This window comes from Triplophysa dalaica, chromosome 20 (assembly GCF_015846415.1).
Source record: "Triplophysa dalaica isolate WHDGS20190420 chromosome 20, ASM1584641v1, whole genome shotgun sequence".
NCBI lineage: Eukaryota > Metazoa > Chordata > Actinopteri > Cypriniformes > Nemacheilidae > Triplophysa > Triplophysa dalaica.
Window position 1 is genome coordinate 17,962,330 of NC_079561.1, and position 13,210 is coordinate 17,975,539.

General features: G+C 37.1%; 1 protein-coding gene across 3 annotated transcripts in view; it reads right to left on the reverse strand.

The window, feature by feature from the left end:
- Nucleotides 1-1,545: 1,545 nt before the first annotated feature.
- The window catches only part of slc1a7b (solute carrier family 1 member 7b), a 34,103-nt gene continuing 22,438 nt past the window's right edge, over nt 1,546-13,210 (reverse strand). For all 3 annotated transcript variants that reach the window (XM_056734058.1, XM_056734060.1, XM_056734059.1), the window contains 8 exons: nt 10,889-10,931; nt 10,475-10,709; nt 10,295-10,394; nt 9,921-10,154; nt 8,132-8,326; nt 3,597-3,731; nt 3,282-3,381; nt 1,546-2,609 (listed from right to left, as the gene is read on the reverse strand). In XM_056734058.1, the coding sequence (XP_056590036.1) occupies nt 2,346-2,609; nt 3,282-3,381; nt 3,597-3,731; nt 8,132-8,326; nt 9,921-10,154; nt 10,295-10,394; nt 10,475-10,709; nt 10,889-10,931 (1,306 nt within the window). In that variant the 3' untranslated portion in view covers nt 1,546-2,345. The remainder of the gene's footprint in view (nt 2,610-3,281; nt 3,382-3,596; nt 3,732-8,131; nt 8,327-9,920; nt 10,155-10,294; nt 10,395-10,474; nt 10,710-10,888; nt 10,932-13,210) is intronic.

Sequence of the window (13,210 nt, forward strand, 5' to 3'; positions counted from 1 at the left end):
TTATCATAACTGTTGCTTAGAGATATGAGTTATAATATGATATGGGTCAAATCCACTAAAAATAAAATATTAAATAAAATCATTGCACCTGATGGACCATGACAAAGGTAACATCTATTATTTTTTCCTTACATTCTCTATGATAGGCCCGGAAAAACGTTTCACACAGTCATGTGACCATGATATTATTGAGACAATTTTGCTATTGCAATAATACAATATCTATAATATTGTTACATCCCTAGGCAAAATAGAAAGTACGTTGTACACTAGAGTGTAAGATGTAATACGAGGAAACGTATTACAGAAGAAAAAAAGGAATGTTGTGAAGTCGGAAATACTGGCCTGTATTACTGTATTTTAATGAGCCGGATGTGTGTGACAGTGTGTCAGTACATGCATCTACACTCAATGGTTGTGTAAAAAAGGAAAAACACATCCGTTGGGTTAAAATGAACCTGTGCTGGATTGTTTTCATCTCATGGGTCAAACCATTTTATTTACATTTTATACCCAAACACAGATTGAAACAACATTTGTTAACGTATAAATGCAACTGAGAAGCATTCAGCTTTTGTACACAGACCCTGTTTTAACATTTATTTTACTACCAAATAAATCAACCCTACCTCAAGGCAGATTTCAGAAAAAAAACTTCTGGAGGGCAAAGTGCGAAAACTGTCATTTTAAGCACTTCACAAAATCCCTTTTGACATCTAGAAACTGCAGTCAAATCAGTTTCCACAGCAAACCCTCAGCGACTGAGACTTCTCAACATGTGTATCAGCGGCAGAAGCTGAGTGAGGTGAATTCAACCTAACTGAGTTAATCTTAAATGAAGAACACATGAATATCAATGAGAAACAGCAGTGAGGCGTGACAGCAGATGTTTACAATCTCTGTTGTACTTCACTATAGAGACATGAAACTGCTTTACATTTTACCCTCCAACATACTTGCTGGAACGTCAATGAATTCTTTGTTAGCAATGCATGCACATTTTTTGATATTCTAGTTGATGTAGTGACAGGTTTGGATGATGCTGCATAAGCGCCATAACATACTCGACGCAAGCCCACAAATACAAATCCTTTAAAATCTTTAAATAAAGTAGTACTTAGGAATTTTCACCTTTTTCTCCAGTTTTGATTTTCTGCAAATAAATGCAAATAGAAACTATATTTTTATTTGAAACTTAGAAGAGAAATTGTTTGTAGTTTAGAGAATGAAACAAAAATCATATTTTTACCTATAACAAATACCTATAAATAGTACATTTTAATTTTTCCCGTGAATGCATACAGTGATCATTGGATCACATTTTCATTTTCTTTTATTTGTATGGATGTGATCCTGTATGATGAACTGGCTATAGCACCTCAAAATGAAAATTATGTCATCATTTACTCACCCCATGTCACGTCAAACCTAAATGACTTTCATACTTCTGCAGAACACACATGAAGATATTTTGAAGAATGTTAGTAACCGAACAACACTGAACCCCATTGACCCCTATTGTATGAACACAAAAAAACACTGAAACATTTCTCAAAATATATTTTTGTTCCACAGAAAAACAGTCATACAGGATATGAACAACATGCGGATTAATAAATGATGGCAGCATTTTTATTCTGGGTTGAACTATCCCTTTAAATGGTTTTCTGAGTGCTTATTGGTTTAATATGGAAATAATTTGCCGAACACAAACAGCGGGACTGACCCAGATTTGATACTAATAATGTCTGAGAAAACATAAGGGAATAATTCTCATTCTCATCACGCGCAGAGAATGACCAATACACCTGACTCAAAATGCTTAAAAATGAATAAGAATAAATTATAAAATGATATTAACTTGAAATAGAAATAAACAGAGTTCATACAGTACAGTCGTTACTGTATTGTGAATTTACAACTGCAAATTCACTCACACTTGACAACAAACCATTTTACAAAATACATTTACAGGAAAAGCTTCGCTCTCAAGGCCATAAATATATTGCCATCTGCCAGCTCTATTCAACCCAAAGAAATGGATTGTTGGATCTCGACCTGCTTTCTATTCTCATTATATCTCATTATCTAATGCACAGAACGGATCAACCAACATGTGCCGCCAATAATGGCATAACTGGGGCACTGGCCCATATGTGCAGACTCTCATCATGTGTAACATCACAATATCTATACTGTGGACTATAACCTTTTTGAAAAGAAAAAAAAATGCTGTTCCCCAAAATATAACAGGATATAATTTACATCCAGACACCCACTCTGAAGTAGTAGCTTGGGTTTTCATGTTGTCCATATGATATTAGTCTTAAATCTCTGAAGGGTTGCTATACGTTTGTCTCCAGACCGTTCATGTCAACTGCACAGTGGTCCTTGTCTCTATGTTTCAGGTGGCGGGGGGGCACCGGGGGCTTTTTCCGCTCAGTGGGTGGTGGGGGAACCCCTTCTTCCAGCTGCATGAGACGGGCCACATCAGGTGGGATGTGCTCCGGTTTGCCCCCTGCTGGAGGGGGCTGGAAACTACCATTGTTCTGTTGACAATTAGGCAGGGTCTGGTTATTCAGGGGCTTTGTTTCACAGATGAGCGGGACCTGAAAGCAATGAAGAATAAAGGCAAATGAAAATTATTTTTTTCAATCAAAATGTCGTACGGTATATGAAAATTCTAAAAACATGCCCAAATTCAGACTTGAATAAGTGAAACCCATAAGCAATCTATTAATCAGAGATGTCATTACAAATGATGAAATGATCAAGTATAGAAGTATAGAAAAATATAAAAGTGTTCAGTAAATGATGAGTGAAATACTAAGTGTAAAAAGACCAGCAATGGAATTACATTCTAATCAAAACGGTCCTTAACCCCAACGGTTTTTGGCACAAAGCTCAAGGACCGATCGATACCCCGTTGTCCAAATCCTCAATGTTTCCTTAGGCTGCATCTTTTATTTGTACGTCACAGCCACACATTTAATCCTGCAACTACATTTTCCCCATTAAACATGAGATGTCTATGTGTTTTCTTAACACGCGCCCGGACATGATTCACACTGCCATATTCATCAAGAATTAAACACGGGCAAATCAGGAGAACATGTTGCTTAAAATACATTTCCGACAATCATTTAGGTATCATTGGGTAGAGAAATTAAATAGGAGATCCATTAACCTACTGTCTGTCCCTATGAAATGACAGGCCATTAACTATAATTCAGAGACTGCACTTATGTAGCTAAACTTGAACGAAGCATAAGAAAACTAACCCCATCTCCCTCTTTGATGAAGTCTTTTCTGCAGATATGAGCCATGATTCCTGTAGCCAGCGCATCTCCCATCACATTGACCATAGTGCGAAATCTGTCGCTGCAAAGAAAAGAAACCAGACATGATTTTAAACCTAAAGTCTTTACGTTAAATTCATTCTCCGTGCCTTAAAGTTTGGTTTTTAAGATCTTTAATAAAATCTTAAGATAATAAGATATTTTATTCAGCTCCTTAAATTGAACATTGAATGCTGAAGTGACACCAAGTGGTTTAAAATAAAATCAAGTATAAGCATCAAACATGTCTTTACTTACAGGGCCCAATCAACAGCGATTATAAGAGTGATGTCATCAGTGGGTAGTCCGACAGATGTCAACACTATAACCATGGTGACCAGGCCGGCCTGTGGGATTCCAGCCGCACCGATGCTCGCCGCCGTTGCTGTGATACTGGAAGACAAGGTCAACAAATCTTGAAACTGGAAAAGAAATCATGTTGACCATTGCATCATGTGACTCATGAGCGTAGGTAACATGCTTTTTCATGCATTTTGACCTCTTTACACTGTTAGACATGCTATGGCTTCTCAGGCTTAACAAAGGTCAACTTGTCAAAAAACTAGTTGAACATATGATGTAGTATTTCTGTGCTCGATTCACTTCGTACAGATTTCGGAAAGTTTTTTTCGAACATGGAATCCCGTTTCGTAGCGAGGGTTCTTAGTACTTTGTTGGACATCCTCCTGGAAAAGCACGCCCAGATACGAAGATACGAAGTATGCAAAAATGCGTGTGTTACCTCATCTTTAACATTTATTTATGCAAACTTTATCATTATTCAACATAAACAGTATATACTCTGTCTCTGTATGTACTGTAGATTATTCAGATAAGTGTTGTGTATGCTAAGGGTTTGATATCAGCTAACAAAGTAAAAGTGTTCTCGGCCAAAATAAGATGCAAATTGGACAAAACCAAAGTGGTGTGAGCTGAATACAGAAAAAGATTGCACATTTACAACATAAGACTGAATTATTGACTACAGGAGTTGAGAGAATAATGTTAAACATATACTTCAATCAACTGAGGGGTTTTGCTTCCCATCAACTTATATTCAAATATGCAATTTTAAAATGTAACATAATTCTTTTTATAGTTGAGAAAAAAAATTATGAAAAAATATCTCAAACTTAGGCCGACAGATAATTATTGAGAAAAGAGATATAAAATCATGTTCTTTTAAATGAGTGTAATCCATTTCTAAAGCTTTTCAGTGGCTCAGTGGTTAGAACATAGCACTAGCAACGCCAAGGTCATGGGTTTGATCCCAGGGGATTGCACATGGTCAGAAACAAATGTATAATACAATGCAATGTAAGTCGCTTTGGATAAAAGCGTCTATCAAATGAATAAATGTATCGTAAATGAGTAGTGCTTTCCGCAGTTGGCATTGTTGCAAAGCACAATTAACGTAAAACAAAAGACAACTAAAAATGAGAAATATGAAAACAAATAATATTGAAAATTGAAAAATTATCTGGTATTAGCAACAATAACTGGGAAAACATTTCATATCAGTCAAATCATTATATTAACATTGATATTAACAATCAAATATAAAACCTTAAACAAACTGTCTTATTTGACAAGTATTTGGAAATATTAAGTCATAAATTGATGCAACAAAGTCTGGCCTGAGCGAATAAAGAGTCTAAAGAGAGTGGAGAGAGAGTTCTGGCGGTCACAGGGATAAAAGCGGGCCGGTGTTGTGCGGGGGGGATGGTGATTTACTCCGTCACATGTCATCTTACCAGAGGATTATTGCCCAGTTCTCAGTTTCTCCCCTCCACCTCTTTGATCTCTGGCTTTCACATCACCACTGTCATTTCATTTCACCTTTGAGCTCGAACCCACTGTCACACCAAACATCAGCCTATATGTTTATAGCACAATATTTGTTTGTTACACACACATACATTAGGGTGACCATACGTGCCATTTTTCCCGGACACGTCCTGGTCAGGATTTGTGGGCGCGTCCTTAAGAGGCCGGATTTGTCCACCGCATACGTTACCGAGGTTTATAATTACAGTGGTGGCTCAAACCAACAATTTCATTAAAAAATGGTTTGGGGCTGCTATTTAATAGCCTTAACCTAGCCCAAGCCTTGACCTTAACCTCACAAATTTTTGTTAGTATTTTAGTAATAGTCACGCCGTTTTTAAATAAACTACATCATGACGTCATATTTCATAAAAAGTGGGCTTGATGGCCATGGGAAAATGTGGGTTGAGAACCAAACCAGTTGAGAAACGCTGGTCTATACTCAGGGTAGTACCGTAAGAATCATACATCCGTAAAGCATTTCATTGACTGGATAATTCAGAAATGGGCATCAGCACAAGATGTCTTAAATAGAATTAAAATGAAATTAAACAAGGTTTTTCTATTGTATGTTGTAAATTGTAAGTGGGGGGGTTTCAAATGTTGTTTTTAGACAATCAGTGGGGCCTTGAAGTCAAGGTTGAAAAGTCCTCATTTAAATGGTTTGAAAGCACGAGACTCATGAGAGACCACATTACTCGGACTGCACACTGAAGTTTGACATTCATTTCTATTCTTCCCCACTGAAGATGTTATCACTGCAAATACAGAGAAACCTTGAGTGGGCATGTGTGAGCTGTCCCTGCACATCCGTGTTTCAATGTAAATGTTTTTGATGTGTGAATGCTCTTAGGTCAAGTGTTTCTGAGTGGGTTTATATTTTCTTCAACTTGCAGCTATGACAGGAATCTGACATTCAGGATTGGTATGTTATGTTTACAATTTGTAATTTCAGTGCATAGAGCTTAGGGCTCTATTACAAAATAATAAATAAATATATATTTAAGTGTTTTACCCATTGTTGGTGTCAGGGCTTTCACACGCCTGGTTACACAAGCGTTCAACTTTGACAATATAGTCACAGAAGGCTGATTTACAGACTCTCTTGACAGCATGTGAAAAGAATACACAGTAAACACAGAAAGCAAAATAAAGAGGAACATGTCTTTCACAACAGGAATGCATCATCAAAGAGGCAAGAAGAAAATATTCTGGAGATTAAAGAAATGGTGAAACTACCGAAAAGCATCAATAACAAATCCATCAACTGACTCTGTATTATTGTTTTGTATTATTACTATGCATTATTTTGAAACATCACTGCACATTTTGCGGGGGGGGGGGGGTTTAACACAACTGACTCAAATCATATGAGAGATTTATGAACTGAAGTGAACTTTACTTGTTTATATGTCACAAGCTAAATAACACAGGATGCAGCAGAGCATCCAGAATCTTCAAACACTTGGGTATTTTCATTTCAATGGTTTTCAATACTCAGATCCATCAATGGACAAAGAGAGCAGAAGTGCTTTTCATATCACTTTGTAGTTCAATCCATGAAGCTGTGATTCTAAACACGGGCTAAATATTAATAAAATAAATCTATCTATCTGAATAATAAATGAATATTTTTTTTATTTATTAGTAATATTACATATCAAATAAATAAAATGAATATTTGTATTACATACAAAATAAATAAATATTGATATGTAATAATTATGTTGCATGTTAAACACATGAATACATATATTTTTTTTTAATCATTTATATGCAGTGTAAGCAAAATAAAAATGTAACACAGTCTTACATTGAAACCTTAACACAGGGAAACATATTTGTGATTGACATTTTTGCTAAAATATTTCTTATTGTAAATAATTCTTATTCTCCACTTTTTTCACCCACTGTATATATTTTTTTCCATATGTGAGTTAACACAAGCTAAATAATAAATAATAAATTAAATTAATATTTTAGTGTTTTATAAATTAATAAAAAATGTTTTATGAAATGAATATTTGTATAACACACTAAATAAATTCATCTTTATATTTAATAATTATATTGCCTGTTAAACACTTTTTTTTAAAATACTTTTTATTTGTTATAATTCATATGCAGAGTGAAGCAAAATAAAAATGTAACACAGTCTTATGATCTGTGTGAAACAGTGAAACTTTAACACAGGGAAATATATTTGTGGTTTTACATTTTTGCTATAATATTTGTTATTGTACAAAATTATATAATTTTTTAATAGTTTTTTTACCTTAAACATTTATATTTATTTAAGATAAGCATGTTTTTTCACCTACTGTAAATCATTTATTTTTCAAGACAAATTGTAATCACATATGCTGTGTTTGTAACTGGAATAACGTGTAACACCGCATCCTAACCAAAAACGATGCAATGAGATTCCAGCGAAAAGCTATTTGTCTGTCCATACTGAATGCGAAAAAGGGTCGGGATGCGACAATGAATCACAAAACACAGCCAATCAGAACAGTTGTTCTCTGTCCACGCAACCTCTAAAACTGCAGCTGAAGAGTGCACATAGAGAGATGCGTCCTGTTCTCATGGCTTCAGTGATGCTTTACTGAACTCTATGCTGTAATTTTAGAATCAATTGTATGTAATCAAAGGTTTATGGCCAGTACTCATCCATGTTTGACGAATAATATTCATGAGGAGCAGAACTTACATCGATTGAGATAGTTGTGTGGGCGGAGCTGTCAGCTGCAGCGTCGCCGAAATAGAATCCGTTTATTAAATAGAAACAGCCCTTGGTCGTCGAAGCGAAGACAAAAGCTCTGATTAACATGGAAAAGATTCCTTTTATCGAGTGTGGAGGCGTGGCATCACGTATGTTTAGGACACGGTGTAAGAAAAAGCTGGACTCTTTCACATTGTCTGAGTAACAAAAACAAAAACCATACAAGGGTTGAACTTTTTGGTACCTGATGGTGATGATTTGGCCGAAATCAAGCTCGTAGTTGTTGACCTGGGCAATAAAAATGGCCGCCACGGCCTCGTAAAGCGCAGTCCCATCCATGTTGATGGTGGCGCCTACGGGCAGCACGAAGCGAATGATCCGCCGGTCGATGTGGTTGTTCTCCAGTAGGCACTTGAATGTGATAGGCAGTGTGGCAGAACTGAAAATAACCAAAGTATACCGAAATAATTGATGTAAAATGTAAACATTGGCATTTTTAGACAGAGGAGTACAAGTAACTATTCATAATTCAGCTATTCATAATTTTCCCCTTACAACCAAACAATCTACAATTGATGTTCACATCCCTCTCACACAACACATCTATCGCAATAACAGATGTACAGCATCATATTAGATGTAAATTACAGATGTGTTGCAGAGAAGCAATTTGTTGATGTGTATAATTCTAGAAAATAGCAAAAATTGTCCTTTTAGTGTGTTGTGTGTACACATTTGTGTGGCACTTATATATGAACATCTGCCGTGAGCTGTGGATGAAAGCACTGCTGTTTGTTTGTGAATGTATAATGTATGTCATGTATTTTGCGTGTTTTGTCTGTAGGCACGTGTTGACCTCTCCAATCAGTCTACACTTACACAAAACCCATCAACCCACACCAAGAAGATCTGGTTTGTTTCTCATGAACAACAGAAACATGAGGTTGGTTGTTTATGTTATGCTGCACCTTCTGAACTTTTGCACCTCTCTGAATATGGCTGTAAAAACCAACTTTCATCATTGAAGGTCATTATAATATTTGTGTCCGTTTACCTTCACCCCCGTGTTCCCTTATTTGTGATACTGTGATAAAAGAGATTTGATTTCCATCTTTGAAATGGTGAATTTTGATATCTTCAGAATAAGAGGATCTGCAAAGATTTATAGAAATGGATGTGATTTTGAACTTTCCATAGGTAAGAAAATCCTAAACATCACTGAGAGCAAATGGGAACTTTTGTTTAAGTCTCATCTGTGTCTCAGATATTTCCCCTGAGAAAAGAGTCAGAAATGTCAGAAATGTCTCCGTCATTATAGTTTTAGTAGAGATCTTCAGATTTGTCAAGTGTGCAATCAAAAGTCAATATTATTGAAGATCTCAGTATGAACTCAAACATTTCTCATCAAATTTACATTTACAAAAAATAAATTACAGCTCCATACTATTCATGGACTTCAAAAATGACTCTTATTTGTTACTCTTTTTATATCTCCCAAAAAAGACACGTGTGCGATTAAACTGATGGGACAGTTCACCCAAAAATAAAAGTTCTGTCTTCATTGACTCACCTTCGAGTTGTTCCAAACCTGTATATTTGATTTGCTCTGATGAACACAGAGAAAGATATTTGTAAGAATTCTTACAACCAAAACCATTCTTAGACCCTTATTGACTGCCATAGTAGGAACATTGCTCTATATATTTCCTTGTTAAACACAAAAGATGATATTTTGAAGAATGTAGCAAGCAGTTCTGGGGCAATTTTGACTACCATTGACATTATACTACTATTGAGGTCAATGGGGTCCAAGAACTGTTGGGTTATATGTATACAGGTTTGGAACAATTAGTGAGTGAGTAATTCATGAAAGAATTTTCATTTTTGGGTGAACTATCCTTTCAAATGAAACACAACTGAGAACTCCATCAATTCTACTGAGCTTTGAAAGAGTAACATCTGAGAAATATACATCTTTAGGATGACCAGGAAACTTATCAATCGCATGTTTTTCCAGGTGGTGAGTGATTTACCTGGAGGACGTGGCCAGCGAGATGAGCAGAGCCTGTAGGATTCCTCTGATGTACACGATGGGGCTCTTTTTGGTGATGAAGAAATACATGCTGGGCAGGATGAAGAGGCCGTGCAGAATGAGGCCCATCACCACGGTGATGGCGTAAAATCCCAGCTTCTTCCCCATCGCAGACGGGTCGCTCATCTCCAGAATCTTTCCGGCCACCAGAAACACGATGCCAAACGGGAAATACCTGCAGAACAACAGGAAGTTTACACACTTGTTTTTATTAAATGTGCTCAATAATTTCAATGGGTGGAGCCAAACATTTTGATTTCTACCGTTACCTGTAAACCTCATACCTTGGTCTACAGGTAAGGTACAGTAACATACCAGATGACTATAGCCACGATTTTCAGCACAGCTTCATTGAGACTTTGGCAAAAGTTCACCAGGGCACTGCCATTAGGACCCATTCTGCCCAACATTATGCCTGATCGGAAAAAGCAGATGAAAAATTTTGTAAAAATAACAAAAAATATTGAAGTATATATAAGAGGACAGTATTGTTACCCATAGTGGCGGAGAAAATCACTATTCCCAGGACGTTCATTCCCTCACTGGTGCCGGGAAGTGTTCGGAACACCACGTCGGGAGGCGGGGTCAGATCCAGCTGAAAGTTCTGGATGTCTGTACCGTTATCATCCTGAATCCCATAGATGAGAGCCCGACGGGTGGTGCTCTCTGTCAGACCCGGGCTCGCGGTGGTCTTCTGAGTCGTCATTATGGGTACGCTGTTGGTACGATACTGAGGAAAAGGTAAGAAAGACATTCATCTGATTTTCTTTAAATTCACAGTCAATAAGCTTGCTATATCTATAGCTCAAACAAATGCAAGAATGAAAGTTTATCATTTTTAGCAAAAAAATATAAACTAAGTGATTCCTTATAAATAGCTGAAATGTTAACGTAAGATGGCAGTTTTACCTGCTGAAATGTGGCCTGAACGAGATTTGCAGGAAACATGTTTCTGTTTGGGAACATAAACAAATTACAATGAGCTACTGCATAGCTACGAGGAGTTAATGAATTTTACGCGGCTCGTCGTTGGAATGCTTGATTCTGATTGGCCAGTCGCGACATTTGCAGGTTCGTATTGATTGTGTGCATCTGTGATGACACTGATTAATGATACACCACACAAAATCTTTAGCTTTTAGTAGAAAAAAAACAACCTTTGGTTGAATAATGCCAAATTCTAATTTTATTTATTTTTTATTTTAGACAAACTTTCTATTTTTGTTACTGAGTTTGAAGTTATGATGGTGATAAAACATCCATCCATCCATTTTCTACCGCTTTTCCGAACTACCTCGGGTCACGGGGCATCAAGGCAGGATACACCCTGGATGGAGTGCCAACCCATTGCAGGGCACACACACTCACTCATTCGCTCACGCACTCACACCCTACGGACAATTTTTCCAGAGATGCCAATCAACCTACCATGCATATCTTTGGACCAGGGGAGGAAACCGGAGTCCCGGAGGAAACCCCCGAGGCACAGGGAGAACATGCAAACTCCACACACACAAGTCGGAAGCGGGAATCGAACCCCCAACCCTGGAGGTGTGAGGCGAACGTGCTAACCGTTATATACCCAGATAACAACCTCTCAAGACAAATAACATACGGTGACCCGGATGCAAATTAAATATAAACATGTCTTTCAAAAACCTATATGACATTATATTGACGAATGATTACAGTTTTTCTCAGTCGCTTTGGTGCATTTCTCACATCACTATTAACATTTGCACAACATTTAGTTCAACCTCCACAACATTTAGTCATTTGTGCACATCATAGTAGCATAGTAGACATGCATCAATTGCTTTGATACAACTCTATGCTGTTTTATAACATTATCATTTGCTTATGTCATGTCAGTCGAAATTAACTAAACTTGTGAATGCTGAATAGTCATTCCATATAAAACGAATAGTCCTCATTTCATTGTTTGAGTCACCACATACAAAAATGTTGAACTAGTTGTCAAAATCTACATAATCCCTGAGAATGAGAGGGGTCTAACTGGAGACCATCTGAATAAGCATGTTGTTGTTTGTGATAATGTGTGTTTTCACCACTCAGATGTTGTCAGACAGTGGTTTGCAGCACATGATAGGATGCTGGTGGAATATCTCCCTCCCTACTCACCATTCCTAATTTCCTGGAGGTGGAAGGTATATGACCTGCATGCACATACCCAAATGGCCCTGCTAGTGGCCATGGATGCAGCATGTGATGACATCACAGCAGAGTCCTGCAGAGGGTGGATTTGCCACTCGAGGAGATACTTTCCTCGCTGCATTGCAAGAGATGATATTCGCTGTGATGTAGATGAAGCTATGTGGCCAGACAGAGAGGAACGTCTGGATGTGCATGAATGATTTACAGTACTATGTATGTTCAGTTCCAATACGTACTGCAATATTGTTTACAGTTGTGCACAGCTCTACCCAAAGGGAGATTATGTTTATTGTAAATCAGGGTGTATTTATTCTTTTGCACAATGCTGTGAACAAATTAGAATTGCAAAGAGCATATGCAGTAAAAATGTGAAACATACATATTCAGTGTCTTGTACTCAGATACCTCACTAAATACAGTAATGTCTAACTTTACTGTAGTATTCAAATGGCTGTGCAAATAGTATATAGTGCTGTCTTGAGCATTTTCAGGAAGTGTCACAAAAATCTGACATTTGAAAACCTTTACAGAGTAAACTGTCATAATGAAAACATGACAAAGCCATTTGACTATCTTGTTTATAAACAGTGGTGTCAGGACTTTTCATCTTGATGACACTGACACTTTCATTGACATGAATACTTGCTTTTGAGGAATGAGCTATCCGTTTTGAGCAATTGACACGCTTTTGGAGGTTATCAACTAGGTTTTGCAGTTTGTAGTAATTGTTTTGAGAAATGCATTAACTGTTGGGTAAATGTAAATAGTGATGTGAGAAATGCACCAAAGCGACTGAGAAAAACTGTAAACCAAATGCCTGTTCGATACATTTGGACGTCATTTCTTATCTTAAAACCAAAAGTAAACATCACCTTCATCGCGGAAGGTCTGCATACGGTGAATATGAGCTACTAAAATATTTCAAATTCACATTTTATGTCCAGTTTTTTTCTCCTGTGGCAAGTAGCCATGTAATAAATGGGATAATGTACAAGCAGCCGGCTGTTATCGTGAATAAGCCGCTTCTCGTCGGGTCCTGATCACACAGGGCTTATT